This window comes from Tiliqua scincoides, chromosome 1 (genome assembly GCF_035046505.1).
Source record: "Tiliqua scincoides isolate rTilSci1 chromosome 1, rTilSci1.hap2, whole genome shotgun sequence".
In the NCBI taxonomy this organism is placed as follows: domain Eukaryota; kingdom Metazoa; phylum Chordata; class Lepidosauria; order Squamata; family Scincidae; genus Tiliqua; species Tiliqua scincoides.
In genome coordinates this window covers 306,098,066-306,123,976 of record NC_089821.1, presented here as the reverse complement: position 1 = coordinate 306,123,976, position 25,911 = coordinate 306,098,066, and the positions used below count along the sequence as shown (strand labels likewise).

The window sequence follows — 25,911 nt, the reverse complement described above, 5'->3', positions numbered from 1 at the left end:
GAGGAGATCCTTTGGGATCAAATACTCTATAAGGCTTTCCACCAAATGAAGCATGAGATGTCCTTCCCAGACCCCACTGTGTATTGATGCTTCTGAATGTGAAATATGTCCCCTTCAAGAAGACCTCAGCAGCCAAAAATCCCCAATGGGATACAGTGGTAGCCACACCGGCACCACTGTATCGCCACATGGGGATTTAGATAGGATTTGGCCGTTAAGAGAATTTCATTGTTATTTTTGCCATCAAAGGATGAGTTTAGACCTTTGCCCTACTTTCCCCTCCCATCATCCTCTGCAGAACAGACCTCATTGTCTGCTAGTAAACAAAGAGCTCATTAACGATGTCAAATTGCCAGCCGCTAGAGGTCGGTGTTTCAGCTCTTCCGCTGTTCCATGTTTGTCATAAAACATCAGTTCAGGCACTGCAAAAGGCTTTGAGATCTGAAACAAGACACAGGCTGCAATCCTAACCACACTTTCCTGAGAGTAAGCCCCATTGAACAAAACAGAACTTACTTCGGAGTAAACCTGGTTAGGATTGTGCCCTCAGTTTCACATTTGCAGAGATACGGATCCTGTGGCAGTACTTTGGCACTACTCCGGCACAACCCACGTGTAGGTTGAAACTGGTGATTGGTTCGCAAAATTGAACATCAGTGGGAATCAGCTGAATCTGGCATCTACTGAAAAATATAATAATAATAATAATAATAATAATAATAATAATAATAATAATAATAATAATAATATAGGTATTTATATCGCACCTGTTTTGGTTGTCAGATTTCTCCTCAGACTTTAATTCAAGGTGGTTTACATTGGCAGGCTGTTCTAAATCCCCGTAGGGATTTTTACAATTAAAGAAGGTTCTGTCTTTCAAGAACCACAACTTATATACCATTTCAAAACAAAAAGTAGTTCACAGAGTTGTTTGCGATTATTTCTTATTTATACAGTGCCTTTGGCATGCATGGCATTTTATGGAGTTTCATAAGCAAAAAAAGACAGGCCTCTGCCCCCAGGAAGCTTACAGTTTGAATTTTGATAGGGAGGGAGGGAAGGGAGAGTGAGATAAAAGAAAAGATGCAGTTGACCAGATGCAAGATTTTGTTCGTGCAATTTGTTTTTTAAAGTATATTATCTCAGTTGCTTTGAAACTTTAAAGTAAACTGCCCAATCCTACCCTAGCCTTCCGCTGACGGAACTCACATTCCATCGGTGGAAGGCTGGGCTGAAAGGGAAGGCAGTGTGTCAAATAAGGCTGCACTATAGTTTTATGATGCTGGTTATGATAACATCATATCCTATAACTATCATAACTATCATATCATAAGTATCCTATTTTAGTGCCTAAATATTCCAGGTATTGTACAACAGTAATTTAAACTGCAGGGCTCTGTCCATAAACTGTGGAAAAATTACACACACACAAAGGGAACACAAGAGGGAGAAGGAACTGAACAGTGCTTGCAAAGATATTTTTGCAAAGAGAAGCAAATTTCTGATATTGCTGGAATATCAGCAGGTTTCTGTGTAGATTAAATTAAAGGATGGCATACTCAGATCTTTGATATTAAAATGATCACAATGAATTTAAATAGTAATGGACAATTTAATTTTTTTTTTAAACACTGCTAATGCTGACAAGGCAAGAAGTTTCTTTCAAACAGTGATAGTTAACGCAACAATCAATGAGATTTTAGATGTCAGTCCCCCTTATAAACCCAAAGATATGTCTTGTTTCTTTCAAAGAGCAGTTAGGAATGAAGAAACCAAGAGCTCTCATTTCATGTGATTGACTGCTAGAATAATTTCTAGGAAATATTGAAAGCAATCCTTCCCCCCCCCCCATTCAATATTAAATGAGAGGCTAAAATTTAACTCATCTGGGCTAAGGGTTGAGAATTTTTTTAATTGTTTCGCTACTTTGTTATTTTAGGATGTTGATAGTAATGATAAAGATCAAATTATGTCATTTATTCTTATCCGTTTATTGTGTCAATTTACCTTCATTTTTTTAAGTAGAGATATAATGATTAAAATGAATTTATAATTACATAATGATGGGAGAATACAGTAGCTTTTATGGTGATATAACTGAATAAAAGAAGAAAGACAGGATGTATATCTTTTTGAAAGCCAATGCAATAAATCTGGGATTTATTCCAGACAAAAAAGTTGTTGAAAATAATTATTTTTCTGTACTGTAAATATGTGATGATCCCCCTGATTCAGGTAATGGAATATATTGTCTTATCTTTATGTTCTTCGTTGTATTGTTTCTTAATACAACTATTAAAATAAAAATAAAAAACTGCATTAGTTACAGTCACTCACATGCATAAACAGAAACGGTTTCTTCTCATTTAGAATTTGCTCCAAACGCAATTCCGTTCCCTACAAACGCACTTTCTGGCTTTTCTGCAGGTCAGCATGGTGAAAAGTGAGTTTAGCAACCATTCTGAAGACGTGGACCGGATCAACCAGATCTGTAAAAACCTTCAGATACAGCTGAACAAAATGAAGAGCTTTGAGGAACCTCCATTCGAGAACGAGGCTAATGCTATTGTGGACAGATGGCTGGATGTATGTAAAAAGTAAATGATCAGGCTGTTCTGATCTCTTGTGCATTATAGTAATTGATTTTGACTCATGCATAATATTTTGAATAAATTAAGTGTGACATACTGAAGAACCTCGAAGATGATAAATTCAAGTGTTTTTTAAAACACCAAAACAGCGGAAAGGGTATGAGGTTGGAACATGAGATTGGCTGATCTCTATGGCTTTTTCTCTGATGCTGAGCACGTGTTCTCACCAGGGATAATTCCAGGGGTTGTAGACAGGCAACATTGGCTTGTGTTGTTTGAATTATTAAGCCCTCCTGCAAGCTTTTCGGTCAGTATCTTGCGCATGGGCTGTGTGCACGCTTTTCTTAAATGGCTGGTAAAATATGTTGATTCTCAGTTGAGTCTGCCTAGGCAAATTTCTTCACTGACAGAGACTAGTTGAGACATATTTTTGGGAGAATATAAAATGCGATGAGCCAAACCAGCTTGCCAGACCTGTCTTTCGAACCTGGGGAGCCGCTGTTGTCTTTGGTATGGTAATATTTAAAGTTACGGTTGGTGAGAAAGTCTCTCTATCCAACAGTTACATCTGATTGCTTCACTCCCCCTTCTTGTTTATGTGGTTGGTCTCATCTCACCCAGTCTTTATTTTTGGAGTGGCTATTCAAAGGTTTCCATTTTTCTTCTCCTTTTGTTTGTTTGTTGAAACCTATAAAAACCTCTGCTAGATCAATGAAAGGACTGAAAATTACTGCGATAATTTGGGAAGAGCTCTGGCTTTATGGGACAAGCTCCTGAATTTTTCCAGTGTGATTGATGGATGGTTGAACGCAGAGCTGAAGAAGGTAGACAATCAGCGTTTGACTGAAGAGGAGTTGGCAGAGCTAGAGGTAAGACTGATGCAAGACCTGCAGTTTGAAACCATTTGGTGTTTGGTAGTATGCCGTTCCCTTGCAAATGAAGTTGTTAGATGGGCCAATCATAACGAAGGCCTGCACCAGTGCGCATTCCACTGGCAAGACAGCTTCAAGTGCACCATAAAGTGCTTTGTAGCAGTGCCGGTAGCCAGCACACCAGTGGGAAGACGGAAGCCTTCCCATGTGCACCAGCAGAGCGATAGAGGCCACCAGAGTAGGTAAGGTCTGTGCAGGGGGCAGATCTTGGCAGGAGAAGGAAAAGGGTTGAATGGGGCAGGGGAGGGCAGATTGAGGAACAGAAAGGAGATAGAGCAGGGGTGGGCAGATTGGGCCCAGGAGGGAAGTAGGTTTGGAGGCAGCATAGACTGAATCCTGAGCCCATCTAGGATCTCATCCACCTCCTTGGATCAATGTGGACTTGCACCAGTGAAATCACTGACTCGGGTCCACGTTAACCTGTTGCAGCTACTGGGGTTTACCCTGAGGAGACCTCCAGCAGCCAAAAATCCCCCACGGGACCCAGCATAACCTGCACCAACACTGTTGCATCACCACATGGTTTGGGCTGTAATGTTTCCTTTCCCTTGCTTCCTCCCATTCCTCTTCCACAATGTCTCCCTCCCTGTTTGCATGGAAAAAGCATCAGCGCAAAAAACTTCATTCAGGGCACCTCCAGCTCAGTGACTGGTCCTACAGCCCATCCACTTCCTTCATTAAATGCTGGGTCTATAAAAGAATATTTTATACTCAGAACTCTTTGTAAAAGAATATTTTATATATGAAATATTTACAAATATATTTAATAGCTGGCATGCAAGGAAATCTAATGATGACCTGAAGTAGATTATTGTGTTTTGGGGCTACGATCCTGTACACACTTTCCTGGGAGTAAGCCCTATTGAACAACATGGAATTACTTCTGAGCAGATGTGCAGCAGATCTCTACAATTTCCTGTTTAGACAGTAGGTTAATCTGGAAAGAAACAAGAATCCAATGCAGGTGCTTTTTCTAGCCAAAGCTATTATGAACTGGCTACTGATAAGTTATCTGCAAGATAATATATGTTTTAAAACATCCATGGCCTTGTGTAACCAGGCAAGTACCACCAGCATTTTTCCATTTGACTGTAAACAATTGTACATTGGGTGTGTGTGGAATGGGCTTGCTTTATAGGAGCAGTTGAGAATTGTAGTAGCAGTGGTAGTAGCAGCTTGCCTGAAACTGGGACCATGGGTTTGGTTTGTGAATGAACTGTATGCAATTGCATCACTAGGGTTTATGTCACCCAGTATGGGAGTCAGAATGTCACCCCCATGATGGACCACTGCCCTGCCCACCCTGGCTTTTTGACTATAACTTTGATAGAATAGAGATATTTTAACGTGGTTTGTTTCATTGCATTCTGCATGAAATTACACATCAAGTGATATATAGCAGGATGGTATTATTCAAAAGTACAGAGATTTTTAAAGTTTTTGCCAGTAGTGGTGTCACCCCCTTGTGCATGTCACCCGGTGCACCCAGCACCCCCCACCCCCCTCGCGATGCCACTGACTGTATGTGTGCCCTGCTCTCACTGCAAACCAATGAGTCATGTATTTATTTTATTTATTCCAAAAACTTTTCTATCCTACCTTTTCCCTCCTAAATAAGGAGGTTCCAAAGGCCTCCGCTCAGTGCATTTGAAGCTGCTCAACCTAGGTCACCTAACCTAATATTGTCCAGATATTGTCCAACCTAATATTGTCCTAATATTGTCCTATTATTGATTTGTAGCAGCTTTTCAAGGTTTCAGGTAGGGGTCTTTCCCAGTACAAAAAAACTTGGAATCCTTTTAACTGGAGGTGCCCAGTGCTAAAGCTAGAACCTTTTGCATACAAAGCGTGTGCCATATCACTGAAGTATGGATCCTTCCTATCTAAGGTGTAGCTACCTTACTCATCTGGGCAAGGCTTGTCCATGCACATGAGAGCTGCCTGAACTTGCAACTGACAACCTGATTTAATAATGCTAGGATACAGAATACATTAGCTCTTTGCTTCGAAGCTATTTGGTTCCAAACATGCCACCATGCTCCTCTCTATGACCAAGAGGCAGGACAAGATAAAATTCTCCAATCTAGCAGGAAGCAATCCAGTTTTTAGCATTTACTTGTGCACACACACACATATCCACCAACAGAGAAGGCATTGTCGAAACAGTTGTGGAGCAATTTCCATGCTTGTTTGCACTGCTATTTACTGAAATCAGTGTCCCGCAAATCCTGCACCCCTACCTACCAATGTCCAGCCCTTAGATATTCTCCAGTAACTCCAGTCTGTAAGAGAAACTGTTCGTTTAAATCCGAGTTCCTTCAAGAAGTGTTAAGCAAAATTTTTGTGTGTGATTGCTTTATATAGCCTATTTATTTTCATTTCATGCATTTCTCTCACGTTGAAGCCAGATTCTTTAGATTGGGAATACCTCTTTGTGTGTAATGGGGTGGTGGTGATGATGATGATGATGATGATGATGATCAACAACAACAACAACAACAACAACAACAACAACAACAACGATAGTATTTATATACTGCTTTTCAACAAAACTTTCAGTTTCAGAAAGTTTCACAAAGCAGTTTACAGATAAAATCAAAAAAATCTAAAAAGAGGCAGAAGAACACCAGCAAAAGACCACTAGAAAAGGCACTGTGCTGGGTTGAAGAGGGACAGTTACTGTCCCCCTGCTAATTATAAGAAGACCACCACTTGAAAAGTGCCTCTTGCCCAGTTAGCAGGGGATAACCTATAAGGGGATAGCTTACATACTTTGCTTATTTTTATTTATTTAACGTGTTTATATACAGGTTGAGCCTACTTATCCGCGGATTTTCCATGTATGGATCTGGCTCTGCACAAGTCTTCGGACCCATGTTGAACCAGGCTTGGCCTAACTTGAACCCTCCGAAGGTGACCGGAGCCTTGCTCCAGTTGCCTACAGAGGACTTTCTGGCATCCACAGAAGCTGTGCATGTCCTTCCATGACCTCTGCTGGTTTCAGAATGCCTCCTAGAGTAAAAAAAAAAAAAGCCACTTCCATTTCTTCTGAAACTGAAAGTGATGTTTTTATGCCTCTAGAAGGCATTCTGAAGCTTACATAGGCCGCGGGCAGACGCACATGGCCTCTGTGGGCTTCAGAATGGCTCAGGTTGCATTTGGAACTCAGCTGGGCTCTGCAAAGCAAGGATTTCATTGCCATGGTTTTTCATATCCATGGGGGGTCCGGACAACATTCCAAACAACACAGTCCTGGAATGAGCTGGAATCCCTAGCATGTATGCACTGCTGAAACAGAGGCGCCTGCGTTGGCTCGGTCATGTTGTGAGAATGGATGATGGCCGGATCCCAAAGGATCTCCTCTATGGAGAACTCATGCAAGGAAAGCGCCCTACAGGTAGACCACAGCTGCGATACAAGGACATCTGCAAGAGGGATCTGAAGGCCTTAGGAGTGGACCTCAACAGGTGGGAAGCCCTGGCCTCTGAGCGGCCTGCTTGGAGGCAGGCTGTGCAGCATGGCCTTTCCCAGTTTGAAGAGACATTTTGCCAACAGTCTGAGGCTAAGAGGCAAAGAAGGAAGGCCCATAGCCAGGGAGACAGACCAGGGACAGACTGCACTTGATCCCGGTGTGGAAGGGACTGTCACTCCCGAATCGGCCTTTTCAGCCACACTAGACGCTGTTCCAGAACCACCATTCAGAGCGCGATACCATAGTCTTTCGAGACTGAAGGTTGCCAACAACCAGGGGGGTCTGGGAATGGATTGCTCACAAATACAGAGGCATCACCTGTACTTCTATCTGTGGCTATATCAAAGCAGTTTACAACATTAAAAATGAAAAAAAAACAAGAAAATGATATTATCCTGAAGATTAATCTTGCCTTCCCATATCTGGAATGTGCAACAAGACTACAAGAGAAGCATTGGGGAAACACTTTGATTGTCAAACCAGTATCTTGTAGAGCCTTGTCTAAAGCAAGGTGAATTCATGATTTGTGCCTGGAATCAGTAATGGATTGGATGAGGGTGAATAAACTCCATCCAGGCAAGACAGAAATGAGAATCCTGGGTGGGTGGGGGTTGAGGGGCTCAGTGGACTATCTAAACAGAACAGGCTTTTCCAGTTGGGGTTGTGCTCCGAGGAGACTTGCAGGGAAAGTGGTAGCTGATGGCCCCTTTCCCTGCCTCAAGATAGCGGGTCGATTGTGCAAAATGGGACTGTGTGGGACACAGCAACAGTTTGCCTCTCAAAACCCAGAGATGGTATTGTGCAATGCAATCTGACACTGATTCTGCTTCTCGGTGTATGTGCACTCTGGAGCAAGTACCCATGATGTTAGTGTTTCAGACAGTAATAAGAATTCTCTGGCTCTGGGGTGCAGCAGTGCCAAGCCAGTGGGCATATCAGATATGGCATAATGGGTGTTACCTGAGCTGGTAGCACTTCAGTGCCTATCCAGTGTTCACATGGAAAAAGCATCAGTGCAAAAAAGTAGGCAAGGTGATATTTCTTGTATGCAGTATGCAGACTTTTCAAGTTTTGTAGAGATCTCCGTCTGACATTCTGGCTGTAATTCTTCAATCTTATGCCAAATACATTTCCATTTGGTGTATTTTGTATGCAGAACTAAGAAATTAATGTCTCCGTTCTGTGCTATTTGGTGAGAGGAGTATTTGATCACAGTACATTTCCCTTCTCTTCCTTCTTAGGTTGGCTTACGGTTCCAAGAAGAAAACCTGGAGGAATTTGACAGAAAAGTGGATGAAATACAAGGTCTCCTCAATGGCACTGAGCCCCCACTTGAATTGCAGGTGAGCATCTGATTGTGGTTTACTGGGACATAGTGGGACTGAGCTGTCTTTCACCAGTGATGCTACCACAGGCATCAACACTGAGGGAAGATAAACATTTTCTTTTTCTCAACCTGTGCATGGGAAGAAATAGTGGGGAAAACTAGCAAAAATGATTAGCATCTAAATAGTGCATTCTGAGTATTCAAAGCACTTTCCGTACATTATCTTAATAAAGCTGGCCTTGCAAGGCAGGCTAATGTTATTCCCATGTAGCAGATGGTGGTGACAGAGAATGGGTTGTGTAAGGCCACCTAAAGATTTAGTGATGGGGTAAGATTTGAACTGTTCCCATTGCAATGTGTTTGAACTGATGACATGACTGTCTTGACTAGAGTATCTTGAGGCTGTTTAGAGGTAATGCTAAAGCATGGTTGAACATTACAAGAAGGATCAGGTACAAGCTTCAGGTTCATGCTCTCTCTCCTCCTCTCTTACTTTCTCTCCTTTATGAAGGAAGATGTTAAAGATCCTGATTTAGTGGCCAGACTAAACCTGGCAAACTTTGGTTTGCACACAACAAGGTTGCAAACCAGTATCAAACCCTTGTGCCTGCTTGTTTACCATTGCTCTGATTTTTCATTACATCTGAACAGCTCCGCTGGGTTGATTGCATGTTATGTAGCAATGTTATGCAAGAAGATTCTCAACAATGAGACGCCATGTTTAGTATCATCATCCCTAGTTCTTCCATAACAGCTAATCTTGTCCCAAAAAGATCTTAGGTGTGCTCCTTTAAAACCATGATGTGTGAAGGGCCCCTCAGAAAGAGAAGGAAATCGTAATTTGAAGTAGAAAGAAGGAAAGTATAAAAAGCAATGTAGTTCTCTAACTTGCTTTTGTGAAATTATATTGTAAGAAAATAGGCTGAGAGAACTACTAACCCTGCCTCTGCTCTTCCCATTTTCAGGTCATCAAATCCTCTCTCTTGAACAAGATGGAGCTAATAAGAAAACACTTATCAAACAAGTCGATCCCCGCTGAACTCAATGGCAATACAGCAGAGCTAAAAGGGGACCTTGACCTGGCCAAGACACAGATTGGAATGACTGAATCACTTCTGAAAGCTTTGTCTCCCTCTGACACCTTGGAGATCTTTACTAAATTGGAGGTACTCTTTAAAAAAAAAAAAAACCACATACTTCTTCAGTTAATTCCAATGGTATTGGCTCCAACTACCTGCCTGTAGAACCATGCTTAGAACTAACACTAACAAAGGAAGCAAAAGATTTTTATGGCTGGCACAGAGGTAATACTATGGTTAAAGAATCAGGAATGGGCCACAATTTAGTTTTCATCAACCTATAGTGTCTAGCATGTGGATTTCATACATGTCCACCCTGTTGGCTGTGACCTAAGGGTTACATTGGTACCAGCATTAACCATGGTTAACGCCATTTATTTATTTGAAAGATTTATATCCTAAGCCTTTCCTAGGGCAACTATAATGACTGCTACAGAGGCACAGAGGGCAGGCAAACTAATTACAGTTTGTGGTTCAGTAGGAATTTGAAACCAGCTTCAAAAACCAACAAATCTTTATTAAGAACGTAAGAACAACCCCGCTGGATCAGGCCATAGATCCATCTAGTCCAACTTCCTGTATTTCACAGTGGCCCACCAATGTCGTTAGTGGCAATTTTATTTGTTGCAAAATGTCTTTGATAATGATCCAATGAAATTTTTATCCTCATGCAAGCTTTTTGTTAATGCACAAAATTTTACACACACACACACATAAGCATATGTCGCTTAACAACATTCTGCTTAAGGATGGATCACATATATGACGATGGTCAAAGCGCAACAAAGAGGCTCTTCGTGAGGAATTCCCATAGCCTGCAGCAGAGTGTCTGTTTACACCACAAAGACGCTGTTACCAATTTCTGCCCAGTCCACAGGTGTACACATTTGATCCCTGTTGCATATATGCAACATTGAGCAGAAATGGCTTAATGCAAAGAAGAGGCAATCTATTCTTAGTAGCCTATGCAGCAAGCTAGTTTCTGGCAGGAAGTGTCTATTTACACAACAAAGGCACTGAATTGGGCTGACCACTTAACGACCTAATCGCATAACAACGGGGATAGGAGACTGTATCGTTAAGTGGCACACACCTGTATTGACTATATAAAATATACACTTGTGCTGGAGAACCCAGAAAAAAAAAAAGGTTTGAACAACAGAGCAAGGAAAATCACTTGCCTCATAACTTTGGTCCTCAGTGCTGTCTTCAAACACTCTTTATTTTTTTTAACATAGGAAATACATCAGAAGATTCTACAGCAAAAAGGCCATGTGAAGATGCTCCAGAAAGAGACGGGATGTTTGAGTCCTGAAGTGGTTGAATTAAAGAAGCAACTAAAAAGTGTCACCGACTTATTTAATTCGAAGAAGCAGATTTTTCAGGATCACTTTACAACTCTCTTGAACTGTAAGTGTAAATATAATACACTGAGGTGTGATTTTTTGGGTTTTTGTTTTTGTTTTTTGCAGATTGTGACAAAAATGAGAAGCAGTGTTCTGTGTTTCTGCAACAACTAATCCTCCCTTTCCCTGCTTCTTCCCATTACCTGCATGTTCTGTGTCTGGAAGTAGCACTAGCGGTTGCGTGCCTGCCAGTGGCTGACCTGGGGCAAATGCCCCGAGCGCCAGCCTCTAGGGCCCCGCGGAAGCTTTTCTGAGGCTCCCGATGGGGGCGGAAAATGTGGGAGGAGGTCACGCGAGGCTCCTTGAGCCCCTGGTAAGAGGGGGGGAGGTGGATTTCTGCCCGAGGGGGGTGGTGATAGCCTGCGGGGGGAGGGGGCGCCATTGAGGAGCTTTGCCCCGGGTGCAGGACTGCAGAGTTCTGCAACTGAGCACTAGAGCCAATCATAGTACTGTCCTTTGTTTCACATAGTGTAGCACTGCACCTACAAGCATGCACCATCTCCCCCAGCATCTGAAATTCCTGTGAGTGGAGTTCAAAATCCCACTTTTAAAGATCAAGGTGTATCTTTCTGCAGATCAGTGTGAAGATTTTAACGACTGGTTCAACAGTACTCAGCTGTCTCTGAAGGGGTGTTTTGATCCTTCAGAAACGAAAGAGGAACTAGAAGAGAAAATTCAGCAGCTGTTGGTAAGGCACAAGTTTGGGATTTTAAACACATTGTGTTCTTTCAGTGTTTTACAGCTGAAAAGCTCTTATTTAAAAAAAAAAATTATACATTTGCATGCCCAAAAAGCTTTACGGAAGAGTATGTGAAAGTAGGTGGAGCATGCAACATTTCAGCCCAATCATAATGGACTAGTTACGACAGTGGAACAGAGTTCTGCTCTCAACAGACCTTACAGCAGTGCTCATAGCGTGCCATTTCGGTGACCATTTTGGAGTCACTGCTGCAAATGGCAGCAGTGGTGGCAGCCCAGGGATACAGTCAGTGACCTGCTCCAGAGTATGTAAGCCAGTTTGAAGGGGGAGAAACCAAGTGTTCCAGAGGAAGAACTGGGGGAGAAGAGGGAGGGGGTGGATCCAGCTGCAATGGTGCATGCTTTATCTTGTCCCCTCTTTCACAGACCTGAGCCCCAGTTTGAGTGAGGGCAAGTCAAAGGTTATTGTGCCCAGCTCAAGTTTTATTGAGCCACAAATACAAAATTATGCAGGGGATGGACAGAGTGGATAGGGAGATGCTCTTTACACTCTCACAAAACACCAGAACCAGGGAACATCCGCTAAAATTGAGTGTTGGGAGAGTTAGGACAGACAAAAGAAAATATTTCTTTACTCAGCGTGTGGTCGGTCTGTGGAACTCCTTGCCACAGGATGTGGTGATGGCGTCTGACCTGGTTGCCTTTAAAAGGATTGGACAAGTTTCTGGAGGAAAAATCCATTACGGGTTGCAAGCCATGATGTGTATGTGCAACCTCCTGATTTTAGAGATGGGTTATGTCAGAATGCCAGTGCAAGGGAGGGCACCAGGATACCGGTCTCTTGTTATCTGGTGTGCTCCCTGGGGCATTTGGTGGACCACTATGAGATACAGGAAGCTGGATTAGATGGGCCTATGGCTGGATCCAGTGGGGCTGTTCTTATGTTCTTATGAGCCACCTTATTTTAGAACAGTGATTTTCAACTGGTGTGCTCTGGCACACTAGTGTGCCATGAAGGTCTACAGATGTGCCATGTGAGTTTGGAGCACAGTGGTTGAAAATAGCTGAAAAATTCTTCTGGGTTCTGCAGCTCTGTTTCTAGAGCAATTGTCTATAGCAGAACTCTCCAGTCTCCGGCCTGGGGGCTGGATCCATTTCCCTGCCTAAACCCTCTCCTGTGTGAATGGCGCTTACTGTTCTGTGGGAGAGCCTCTGCAAAGCATCTCCATGTATTTTTTCCACATCCAGCCACTTCTGGCTTCTGAATTTTCAGCAGGCTTTGCGCCTGGATTTCCAGGCAGAAGTGACTGGACACAGCAAAGACTGGGGACAAATGGAGGTCCTTTGTGGAGCAGAACAGCAATTGCTGTCTGTGCCGTGAAATCCTTTGCTGGCACACAGCAGTCTCCACTTTAGAGACTACTGGTTTATAGTAATGTTGAAAATCTCTATTTTAAATTAACTTATTTGAGTTAATGGTTCAAACTTCATCACTTGAATGCTCACTGCATTCCTGGTATTGATTAATCTGTGGTGGCTCACTCACAAATACTAGCCTTCACTTGATCATACAAGCCAATGTGTGACAAACATGTATATGTGAACCAACCCATAGTTGGTCATGTCCCAGAGCTGAAACATGTGAACCAAGATCTTGAGAATCCAACTCATCTTATAACTCCCTTGACCACACTGACTTTCCATGCCTTGAATTCTTTCAAATCAAACAACTGCACCCAGCTAATGGATTTGAACACATCTCTGATGTGCTGTGTTTTTGCCCAGAGTTTCCTGACTTTTGAAGGCAAAGACAATGATATCTGCGAAGTGAAAACTCTTCTGACTAAGGTGAAGAGCTACCTGCCCAAAGCAAACGTCAACCAACTGAGCAGCTGGGTGAGGGATCAAGAAGCAGAGTTACAAAAATTGACTTCCAGATGTCAAACACGGGAAAAGGAGCTTTGTACCTTTTCAAAGCGGTTTATTAGGTAAGGAGCCAACTGGAATTGGACCCCACATGTGCAAGATCACCTTCTGCAGGTTGAAAGGTCCTTGCCTGCTCCTGGATGTCAGGCCTATATTCTGGTATTGTTGAAAATTAGGGAAAGTAACCTCCAGTAGGCTGTTTAAAAAAAAAAAAAAACAAGAATGAAGGGAAAAAATTATATTATTCACACAGACTTTTGTATGCCCTTGTCACAGTTTCACAGAACCATTGGGTATGCCCCCTACACTGTTTCTGAATAACCCTCGTTTCTGAACTTTCTGTTTCTGAACCCACTGTTTCTGAACTTTCCATCCATTTCCCTCAAATTTCGCAGAGGATGGGATGGAAAGTTCAGAAACAAAATACTTTCCGAATAACCCTCTTTTTGTTGGGGTTTTTTTAGGCTTGAAGAAGACTTCAGTAGCCTGGAAGAATGGCTGCGTCTTCAGGAAGAGAAGTTGCAAAAGAGCCAAATGAAGAAGGCAGAACGTGCACAGTTTTATCGACTTCTATTAAAACAAAGGTACCTGGCCTCTGTACTCATCTTTGGATCCAGTCCTAATCAAATACAGATGTGGTTTCCATGTTCTTGCACATGAAAGTGTGGTAGTCCAAACACACACACTTAAATCTTTGGCATTCACCTCTGTGCACAGTCAGACTCAAACTTCTGTATCTTTAATGTCATGGGTGAAAAAAGCAGAGAGAGGAATTTTGAGTTAAAAAGCAACTAGACAAGAAGTTTGTCTCAGAAACCCTTGAGAAGTTGCATTACTGAAAAATATGGGGTCTTTGACATGTGGCTCTCTGGAGACTGGAGGGAGGTAAGATGAGATCTCCCCATAGTCAGAGAGCCAAGTATATTGGAAACTGTCTTATGTGGCATCAGACCAATGGTCCGATTAGCTCAGTTCTAAATGTCTGGCAGCGGTTCACCAAAGCCTTAGGGCACAATCCTAACCAACTTTCCTTCACTAGCCTAGCTGCACCAGTGGGGCATGTCCTGCATCCTGCAATTGAGGGGGTAGTCATGGAGGCCTCCTCAAGGTAAGGCAATGTTTGTTCCCTTAACTCACAGTTGCACTACCCTTACCTCAGTGCTGGAAAGTTGGTTAGAAGGTTAGACTTGTGCCCTTAGTCACCTGATTCCTAAATCCTTTAAGGCAGTGTTTCTCAAACTGTGGGTCAGGACCCACTAGGTGGGTCACGAGCCAATTTCAGGTGGGTCCCCATTCATTTCAATATTTTATTTTTAATATATTAGACTTGATGCTGCCATGGTATGTGACTGCATTTGGGGAAATGTGACTGCATTTGGGGAAATGTGTGAGAACCACTGCTTTAAAGATTTAAGATAGAAGCTGAGGATAGAAGCTGGGACCTTCCACGTGCTAAGGATAGAAGCTGGGACCTTCCACATGCTAGCTTGCTCCTTACCACTGAACAGAGGCCCTTAATGTTGCAAATAAATACGCACTATCTTCCTTTAAACTTGTGTTTTTTTCAGAGAGTCAGTAGATTCTTTGGCCTGGTTAACTGATTCTTTGAAGAAGTCTGGATTTGGGAGTGATCAAATGGTACAAGAATCTGCCCAGCTTGTCAGCAGGTACAAGGTGCTGCTCAACCATATACAAAAGAGCCTTGGAGCTTCTCAGGTCCGTTCTGCAGAAGAAAAGAATTTTGAAGAACTTGCCCAGAGCATGTTGTCTTGGGTGCAAAGACTGAAAGAATTGGTTCTTGGGTTGAGCTCTGAGGAACCCAAGACACCCGTAGAAGAAAGATTGCAACAAGTCAAGGTAGGGAATCACACTTGGTGCTGTTTGGTATGTGACATGATACAATGCTAGGGAGTGCAGGCCACTATTGCTGCCCTGCATATAGTATTCAGTGATATATTGCCCGTGTCTGGAAGTTTAATATAACCATTATGGTTAACCAGTGGTTATTAACCACTGAGAGACTATAGTCCACCATGAATGTTTAGAATCTACTTTAAAAGTCATCTAAACCAGTAACCAACAACACCCAACCTTTCCATCGGTGGCATCACACACTTTGCATATGCGACTTAGGGTGCAATCCTTACCAACTTTCCAGCACTGACCTAGCTGTGCCAATGTGGCGAGCACTGCATCGTGCAGTGGGGAGGACGTGAAGGAGCCCTCCTCAAGGTAAGGGCATGTTTGTTACCTTAGCTTGGGGCTGCATTGATGCTAAGTCAGGGCTGGAAAGTTGGTTAGGATTGCGCCCTTAGAAAGTGCTGTATACCAGTAGTGGCATGTGTGCTGTGGGTTGGCTATTTCTGGTTTAGATGATAGTCTGAACCTGGCCTAAATATCCTTTTTTTTGTGACCTGTAGCTGCACACTTCAACTGTTTCTTTTAAGTTGTAGTAGAAAAGGTCTAGAGGAAGATGTGACTTGTTCGTGCATTCACATGTATTTCGTTGATTATATTTTTACATGCCATAGATCAAAATCAGTAAATAAAATCAATTAAGGCCATGCTGTTTCTTACAATACAGGAAATCATATCGCTGAAGGAAGAGGGTGATGCCAAATTACAAAACATTGTAGCTCTTGGGGAGCATCTGAAGAGTGATGATGATGGGAACAAGAATTTGGCTACTCAGCAGATGGTTTCTGACATACGAAATCAGTGGGAGTGCACTATTCATCTAGCTGCTGAATATCTAAGGTAACACAAACCTTATAAAAGCCAGTTAGACAGTTGGAAGAGATCTTGGAGTTAGCAGCCTATATTTCAAACCCTATAGTTTGAAACTTGATTATAGTTTCCCTTGATTTATGTATGTATTTATTTAATGAATTTCTATCTCACCTGTCTCCCAGTAAGGGCACCCCAAGCACAACTGTTAAACACTGAGAAATAAAAACAACATGAAAGCAACAGTAAAACCACAAAGAGATCATCATTATGTCATATAAGACGTTCACAGTTAGTCGAATCATCTGGAATGTAGCACTTCAGACTGCAGGTGGAGGATTGCAGATGTTCTTGTGCACTCCAAAGCATCCCTGACCATAGAAAACTAGCATGTCAAGGAGGAGGGCTATAGCCCAGCCTTCTCCTTAATGATTTTCTCTGAGGAGGCCCGTGCACCAGTCCCCATTCACAGAGGCCTCACTAGAGGGGAGGCGGTGCACTAAGTTTTGCAGAGAGCCTCCCTGCAGCATGCAAGCAGCTCCTCCCCCTCCCCTTGGGAGCCATTTGCCTCCGTTTCCCCCCCCCCCGCCACCCAAATGGCTCCAAAGGGGAGGGGAGGAGCCGCTTGCATGCTGCAGGGAGGCTCTCTGCAAAACTTAGCGCACTGCCCCCCTCTAGCGACACCTCTGCCCATTCATCTGTGAAACTGTTTGGTCCAGACCAAATGCTAGAAACTAAAATGTGTGCACAGGTGTTAGAACCAAGCCCCCGAAAGTCTTGTGTCATCTGACAAACCTAGTATGTCTTAAGGGCCAAGCTACACATAATTTATAGCATGGCCTGATGGGGTCTTGTGGTTCATAGTCTAATGCTGTGGGGGGGAGGGGGAGACATGTATGTGTAGTTTGGCCGTAAGACACAGTAGATTTGTCAGTCTTTAAGATGATACAAGACTTTGAGGGGGGGGGGCTTGGTTCTAACACCCATGCGCAAATATGCAGTTCTTTAATTTCTAAGTCATTAAATTGATATTGATTCCCCCCCCCCTAGGCATCAAGAGCAGCTCCAACTTCAAAGGGAGCAAGACAGGCAAAGGGAAGGCAACCTAAGAGCTGTGTTGGGTGACCTGGGGAAGCAGAAGCAGGAATTCAGCCTTGCTCTTCAACCCGGCTCACAGGAGACACAAAGTCAGTTATCCAATGATGCTGAACTCCTGCGGGAAGTGGAGGGCTTAACTTTCCTTCTGAATGAATTAAGGGGTTGGCAGAACTCCTTGGGGGACTGCACCGATAGCACCTCTGCTGAAGAATCCTTGGTGACTTTACAGCATCTTCATGAATGTCTCCTTCACCAGCTGCAGGTTGGTTTCTTGCCAGATTGTTGGCTCTTACAATTTTAGATGAAACCCTGTCCTTGAACCTACATCTTCATTCAGCAGGGGCAGTAGCATAGCATAGGGGCAGGGGGGTGGCATTGTAAGTATAGCAGGCGCTGCAGCACACTGCGTAAGTGGCTCCTGCCACTCTCCGTCGGAGCCATTTCAGGCAGTGACAGCAATGCACAGGCACATGGCCTCTCGGGGCCTCAGAAAACCACCTGGACTTGACCGGAAGGCACTTTCAGTCATGTCTGGGAGATTCTCTGTGGGTTCTCCTGCCATGAGTTTGGAATCTGGGGTGGGTCGCTTGCACATGCCCAGTCTCGTCTGAACTTGGAAGCTAAGCAGGGTCAGGCCTGGTTAGTACTTGGATGGGAGACCGCCTGGGAATACCGGGTGCTGTAGGCTTATACCATAGTCTTTTGAGACTGAAGGTTGCCAACCAACCATGAACCCACAGATAAAGAGGTCCTACTGTGCTGGGAAAATACAAATTGTGCAACTGCACTTCAAGAAATTTATTTTAAAAGCATGCATTGGGCCTTATAGAGCATTTTTTTTCCTAGAAGTTTGATACGAATATGATATGGGAAACAACTGCATGGGAAAGTTCTTCTTCATGCAAATGATAGTTCCTAAGGGTTATGATGTTTGAGTGATCTGGGGATTTCTTTACTGAGCGTGTAGTTAGTCTGTGGAACTCCTTGCCGCAGGATGAGGGCATCTGGCCTAGATTCCTTTAAAAGGGGATTGGACAAATTTCTGGAGGAAAAGTCTGTCACGGGTTACGAGCCATGATGTGTATATGCAAACTCCTTATTTTAGAAGTGGGTTATCTCAGAATGCCAATGCAAGGGAGGGCACCAGGATGCTGGTCTCTTGCTGTCTTGTGTGCTCCCTGAGGCATCTTGTGGGCCACTGTGAGATACAGGAAGCTGGACTAGATGGGCCTATGGCCTGATCCAGTGGGGCTATTCTTATGTTCTTAAGAGGTTAAATGCCAGATGCAAGGGAGGGCACCAGGATGCAGGTCTCTTGTTGTCTTGTGCGCTCCCTAAGGCATCTGGTGGCCCACTGTGAGATACAGGAAGCTGGACTAGATGGGCCTATGGCCCATCTTATGCTGTGCTTCTGGTGGGTGTGCTTCTAGTGGGTGTCCATTACGATGCATTGTATGCCACATTTTTGCCAAAGAACAAGATGGCATCCAACCTGTCCTCCAAGGGCTAAGGCATCCCCTATACTAGAAAAAAAAAAATGGCATGCATAATGTTTATAAGATTGCTTGAGTGTTAATATCCAAACAGGAATAATTCAGGTCTCCTCCCCAACCACAGAAGCACTCACACACCAGCACAGAAGGCAGCTTTATGGAGGCTGCAGGCTACAGAGAAGTTTGGCTTCTGATGAAAATATTTTGAACCAATCCAGGATTGGACATTCTTGTATGTGAGATGTGTTCTGTGTGTGGTCATAACAAGGGCAACTGCTTGAATTCCAGATCATAACAAAACTTTTGAGTGCTTATGCTGAGGAGCAGATACAGTGTGAAAAGCTGATGATGTGCTTGAGGGCTACTCTGAAGGAGATCTCGAAGCCCATGAATACAGCGCAAAAGCAGGTCAGGATGACTTTTTCTGATGACTTTGGGGAAAGGATAAGTAACAGAGAATGTTAATTGTCTAACTGTGGCTTTGGGACTTTTCTAAGATAATGTGTAAAGTGACCTCTCTTCCTCCCACCCACCCCCAATACCTTTGTCCTAATATGACAAGTTCTTATGTAACTTATCACACAACAGCAGGCAACACGGGCCAGGGGAGGAGCCTTGTAGCACACTCCTATACTCACTTTGCGCTGGTGGAGCATGCACTCCGCCAGCACAGGCTGTTGCAAATATGCCGCGTAAAGCACATTGCAACAGTGAGCTTTCTTGCAGTGCCAGTGGGTACGTGTACACCATCCTGCCTGCCCCAGTGCAAAGAGCAGCACGCACTGGAGCAGATACGCCAGTGCAGGAACCAGAACAGGGCGGGGTGAACAGGGAGGGGGTTAATGGGCCTGGAAGGGGGCAGGATCAGTGGCAGTGGAGCACACTGAATCCTAACCCCCTTCCTGATCTGCTGACAAAGGGCAATGTGGAATTGCACTAGAAATTTAGCAGACACAGGTCCAAGTTGCCCCATTCTGGAAGCTGGGGCTTACTTTGGAACAACGGGACGAATGTCCCCCTACCCTGAGTAGCCCACCAGCATGCAGACATCTCCCATAGGATCCTACTTGGCCCATGCTGGCCCCACTGCACGAGCACAGGGGAGGTTGGATATGATTGGGCTGTTAGTGGTCCTATTGGTAGCCTAGGTTGACAAGAGAGCTGAGAAATGCCTCTACTTGGAACTCCTGCTGGTCAGAAAAGAGTCTTACTGGCCCGATGTCCTGATATGGTAGAAGGCAGTTTTTTATGCTGGAAATATGTCCATTTCCAACTGTTATCCAAAACTGCATGCAATCTAATGATGGACAAAGATAATTATGGACAGGATCCTGCTCCTGGTAAAATCTCAGTACTTTCACCAGTGACGTCAGTGGAAGCCAGACCAGTCCCTCAATCAAGAAACTGTGTTTTAATGGTGCATTTCTTTAGTCAAAGGCAGTCACGTATTTGGACCTTGAAATTATTGGTATCTTTGTTTAGAAATAGTCAATGCTCAGAGATCAGGCTACTCAGAGGGTATAGCTTTTAGACTGTTTTTGCTGTATTATTCATTTCATTAAGGACAAGAAAGAGACAACAGGTGACTTGACAGCTCTTACAGGGTCACTTTCTGATAGCGAAGGAGAATTGACATTTTTGAGCTTTCTAAAGCTCTGTGAATTAAAAAAAAAATTTTTTTAAATTCCAAAACAATGTTGTTTGGATTAGTAAAAGGTTGTGGCCGTCATCCTAACCAATTTTCCAGCGCTGACGTAAGGGCAATGCAACTCCAAGGGAAGGGAACAAACATTGCCTTGCCTTGAGGAGGCCTCCATGACCGCCCCCCAACTGCAGGATGCTGTACATGCCCCATTGGCACAGCTATGACAGTGTTGGAAAGTTGGTTAGGATTGCGCCCTTACTCTACTTGTTTGTAGGCACTGTGAGGATTTTCCATTACAGCATTTAATGGTTAAAAAAAAAATTGGAATATAGTGTATATGGTGTAATGTACATATTTCTAGGAAGTTGAGAGAAGGGGAAGCAATTGACCTATTTACAGAAAGCATTTTTATTGGATTGACAACTCAAGATAATCCATAAAGTTTTGTTGTTCCTGCAGAATTGTTTGTATGGGGATTGTTGGGGGATATATTATTGTACTTTTTATAACAACGTTTTAAAAATGTCCAAAATTCAAAGGTTTCCCTTTTATTTCAATGCAGAAGACAGCTCTTCTCTATTACAAACCAAAATGATTACTGAGCTGGGTTGCATCCCATATGAAAAAAGGCTACAACATTTGGAGCTCTTCAGTCTAGAAAAAAGCGCCTGAAGGGGGACATGATTGAGACATACAAAATTATACAGGGATGGATAGCATGGATAAAGAGATGCTCTTTTCCCTCTCACACAACACCAGAACCAGGGGACATCTGCTAAAATTGAATGTTGGGAGAGTTAGGACAGACAAAAGAAAATATTTCTTTACTCAGTGTGTAGTTAGTCTGTGGAACTCCTTGCCACAGCATTTGGTGATGGCATCTGACCTGGATGCCTTTAAAAGAGGGTTGGACAAATTTCTGGAGGAAAAGTCCATCATGGGTTACAGGCCATGATGTGTATGTGCAACCTCCTGATTTTAGAAGTGAGTTACCTTAGAATGCCAGGTGCAAGGAGGGCAGCAAGTAGGTCTCTTGTCTTGTGTGCCCATTTGGTGGGCCAATGCGAGGCACAAGAAGCTGAACTAGATGGGCCTATGGCCTGATCCAGTGGGGCTCTTCTTATAACTCTGGTATACATTCCCTTGTGCGTATAGAGCTTTCTCCTCCATCGAAATGAATAGTATAATTCCTGCACATAGACGAACTCTGAGTGTTCTGGCTCTTGAGTGGAGAAACAGACTCTTTTTACTTCTGGATGGAGTCAAGGAAGTCTCCACCAGCAATTTCGCTAGACTTTTTTGTCACAGTTATTATATCTATTCATCACTTATATTCGAAATGTCTTCACAGAGGGGAATAACTGTACCTGTCAAAGAGTCCTGTAAATTATTTTCCTTTCCTTGTTTAAAGGTACAAAAAAGTCCTCTTTTTCAAACTCAAGACACACTGCAGGAAATCAGAGCTCTGGTAGAATCTGTTAAACAGAAGACCTTGCCACTGGAATGTAGGCTTATGAAGAAAGATGAGGTGGACATACCAAAGCCGAAACCCAGGAAGCGACTCAAACATCACGTTGGACCTGTAGAGAAGGAGACTGGGAATGTCCAGAATAACATACTCAAGTTCTCTGATGAAATGCAGACCCCAGCAACGGGCAATGGAATGACAGAAACAGGGAAACCGGAAAGCTCCTATGTGCCTCTGGCTGCTGAAAAAATCAGCTTTGTGGATTTACCTGAAGGAGTCCAGAAAAGGAGATCAGTAAGTGCCATGAAAGAGGGTGTGCAAGCTGACTGTTCCTCTGTGGTGAGCTCCTGTTGAACATTAGAAGAGTCCTGCTGGATCAGACCATCTAGTCCAATGGTCTTCAATGTTTTTCGTGACACAACCCCAATATATAAATAAAGCGTGAGGCTTGGAACCCCACTATCGATCCTGAACCCCCTCCCAGTACCCTATCCACCCACACCACCTCATTGCCTCCCACACCCTGACCTGAGAAGAACTGGGACATAGTCTCCTGGTACCTGAAGGGGTACATCAGATTCCTTCCCCTTTACCTGGTGGTACTCTAGTCCAATGGTCTAGAGTACCTTTTTCATTCCTGTAAGTTGCCACAACCCTACAACTGAGGCTCTGTGGTCCTGACCCAAAAGTTAAAGAACACTGATCAAGCCCAATTTCCTGTTTCCCACATTAGCCATGCTGATGCCTTTGAGAAGCTCACAAACTGCAGTTGGAGGCTGTATTCCTCCCCTGCTGTGTTCCCCCCCACCTGATATTTAGGTACCTGATACTGCCTCGGAACAGGGAAGTTCTGCATAACCATCATGACTAATTAACCAGTTATAAACATGTCCTGGGTTTCTTTAGTCATGACACCCCATCTTTGGAATCCCTTCCACGGAAAGGCCGGCCATGTGTCAAACTGGATGTATCTTAGGTCTCAGGTGAAGATCTTTTTATTTGTTCAGGAGCTCTTTTGAGATCTCTTGAGACCTTTTAAGCATGTTGTAGCTTTCAGACTTGCTGATTCTGCCTAGAAAAGCGACGCCTGAGGGGGGACATGATTGAGACATACAAAATTATGCAGGGGATGGACAGAGTGGATAAGGAGATGCTCTTTACACTCTCACATAACACCAGAACCAGGGAACATCCGCTAAAATTGAGTGTTGGGAGAGTTAGGACAGACAAAAGAAAATATTTCTTTACTCAGCGTGTGGTTGGTCTGTGGAACTCCTTGCTGCAGGATGTGGTGATGGCGTCTGGCCTGGACGCCTTTAAAAGTGGATTGGACAAGTTTCTGGAGGAAAAATCCATTATGGGGTACAAGCCATGATGTGTATGCGCAACCTCCTGATTTTAGAAATGGGTTATGTCAGAATGCCAGATGCAAGGGAGGGCACCAGGTTGAGGTCTCTTGTTATCTGGTGTGCTCCCTGGGGCATTTGGTGGGCCGCTGTGAGATACAGGAAGCTGGACTAGATGGGCCTATGGCCTGATCCAGCGGGGCTGTTCTTATGTTCTTATGTTATGCCTGTGTTGGTTTTACTGTTATATTACGATTTTAAATTTTTTATGGTTAGTTTTGTTTTTGCTGTTTTAAATAGCATGAAAACAGCCTTCAGGCTAAACAGCAGCCTGTTAAGTCCTTACAATCAATGAGCCAAAAGAAAAAACAACCCCACTAATATTTGCCCTACTTGTGAGTCTATGTCTCTTTGGCAGTGAGAAATCTTTCAAGATAAAATTATGCTCACACCTTTAATCATTCAGGACTTAATTACCTTGTCACACATGGTGACGTGATGATTCCTTTGCCTCTCTGTTCCATTCCTTCATTGACTTAATTCTTTCATTTTCCTGTCACCTGAAGGAAAAACCCCACAGAATGAAAATTAAAACTGATAGAGAAGCTCCAAAACTTTTCCAGGAATGGCTGATAAGTGGAGAGCAACTGAGTTCCATGTCAGCTGAATCTGAAGAAAGATCAGCTTCAGGTTTTGAGGTAACACAATATATATGTTATTTGCTTGGTTTTTGCCCTATAAATTTCCTTCCTTTAAAAAGTTCTACAAGCTTGTTTGGAAAAGGTCTGCTGAAAGGCAGCCATGTAAGTTTTTCTGCACAAGTTTAAAGTCCCATGCCAGCTGGTTATGGTGTGGAACAGTGTTCCTCAAACTGTGGGTTGGGACCCACTAGGTGGGTCACAAACCAGTTTCAGGTGGGTCCCCATTCATTTCAATATTTTATTTTTAATATATTAGACTTGATGCTACGATGGTATGTGACTGCATTTGGGGAAATTTTACAGACCTGTACTTTTAACAAGCTACTATGTATATGCTTTTAACAATGATAGTGAATGGGACTTACTCAAGGGTAAGTGCGGGTAGGATTGCAACCTAGGATTGTTAAAAATGTTCCTGCTTGATGATGTCACTTCCGGTCATGACATCACTTCCGGTGGGTCCTGACAGTTTCTCATTCTAAAAAGTGGGTCCCGGTGCTAAATGTGTGAGAACCACTGGTGTGGAATGTTGAGGCCTCAGGCAGTGGCGTCACTAGGATTCGAGTCACCCGGTGCGGGAGGCCTGTTCGTCACCCCGTGTAGTGGGCGGGGCAATGCCCCAGGTGGGTGTGGTGATGTATCATTGCCCCGCCCCCACTGGTTTTTTGGCCATAACGTTTGAACGAAAGGAGCAATTTCTCTCTGGTTTTTTTGCATTGTATTCCACTGGACATTCCACATCCAACAGTGTATGGCATGACGGAGTAGCTCCTAACGTCGCGAAGTTAGCACATCCTCCCCGCAGGGCGCGTCACCCCCCCGGCACGTCCCCCGGTGAGGCCGCACCCCCCTAGCAATGCCAGTGGCCTCAGGAGCTGTGGGAAACAGCAGAAGCCCATGGATAGCCCTCTGTTCTTCTACAAGACTGCCTGCATACTTGGATATGTACAGTCAATCAGAGTAGACAAGACTGGGCTAGCTGGACCAATGGTCTACCTTTGTCTGTGCTCTAAGTCAAAGCAACTTTGTCTGTGTTCTAAGAATGAGCAATAGGCCCTTTTGTCACCTGAGCCTTGCTGAACTGATAACCTCAATATAAACTGAACTGATAGTCTCAGTGATTCAAGACCTCTAGCACCTCTAGGATTATAGCAACAGAAGAAGAGAACTCACAAAGTTACAGCCCAATCCTATGCCAACTGGACGCCAGCATATCATGTGTTACGCTAGTGGAGGTTACTTATGGCAGTCACAAAGCAACCTCCACTAGCACGCACTGACAGGTTGTTGGCAGGGAGGCCGGAGCAGTCTCCTGTATGCTGACGGATAACCAAAAACCTGCTGGAGCAGGTGAGGCCTTGCAGGGGGTGATACAATGTGGAACAGGATGGTTACATGGGTGGGAATATGAGTGGATTGGGCCTGGGAGGGAGGGGCAGGTTTGGTGGCTCATGCGGAATCCTGATCCCTTTCCTAGGCCTGACCTGCCTTCCCGGGTCAACCCGGACTTGTGCCAGCGATTGAGCTGGTGCAGGCCTGCGTTGACCCATGGGAGCTGCTGTGGGTTACCCTGGGTCAAGTGAACTAATGTCCCCTTACCCCAAGGAGGCCTCCAGTGGCCAAAAATTCTCTATGGGATACAGCAAAAGCAGGGATTTAGGGCCCAATCCTATCCACCTTTCCAGCACTATACAACCACAATGCAGCCCCGAGATAAGAGATCAAATGTTCCCATATCTTGAGGAGGTCTCTGTGACTGCCTCCCCATGACAGGGTGCAGTGCACGCCCCATTGACACGGCTGCACCAGCCCTGGAAAATTGGGTAGGGTTGGGCCCTTAGTTAGGATTGGGCTGTTAGTAACTTTACAGTGGCCTTAACCAACCTCCAAGCTCTGAGGAAGAAGGATGGATAAACGTGAAGTTTCGCTGTGTAAATTTGCTTTTCTCTGACCTTTCCCACCCCCTGCATTCTTTTCTTCTGCAGCTGCAGAAGTTCTTTC

The 25,911-nt window shown here is 44.0% G+C and overlaps 1 protein-coding gene across 4 annotated transcripts in view; it reads left to right on the top strand.

Annotated features, from left to right (window-relative positions):
• The window catches only part of SYNE2 (spectrin repeat containing nuclear envelope protein 2), a 252,356-nt gene that overhangs the window by 80,714 nt on the left and 145,731 nt on the right, over positions 1–25,911 (top strand). For all 4 annotated transcript variants that reach the window (XM_066629628.1, XM_066629621.1, XM_066629615.1 and 1 more), the window contains exons 31-44: positions 2,428–2,586; positions 3,299–3,460; positions 8,237–8,338; positions 9,288–9,488; positions 10,640–10,811; positions 11,383–11,495; positions 13,292–13,494; positions 13,897–14,016; positions 15,001–15,289; positions 16,017–16,189; positions 17,210–17,519; positions 19,039–19,158; positions 21,807–22,157; positions 23,776–23,907. In XM_066629628.1, the coding sequence (XP_066485725.1) occupies positions 2,428–2,586; positions 3,299–3,460; positions 8,237–8,338; positions 9,288–9,488; positions 10,640–10,811; positions 11,383–11,495; positions 13,292–13,494; positions 13,897–14,016; positions 15,001–15,289; positions 16,017–16,189; positions 17,210–17,519; positions 19,039–19,158; positions 21,807–22,157; positions 23,776–23,907 (2,607 nt within the window). The remainder of the gene's footprint in view (positions 1–2,427; positions 2,587–3,298; positions 3,461–8,236; positions 8,339–9,287; positions 9,489–10,639; positions 10,812–11,382; positions 11,496–13,291; positions 13,495–13,896; positions 14,017–15,000; positions 15,290–16,016; positions 16,190–17,209; positions 17,520–19,038; positions 19,159–21,806; positions 22,158–23,775; positions 23,908–25,911) is intronic.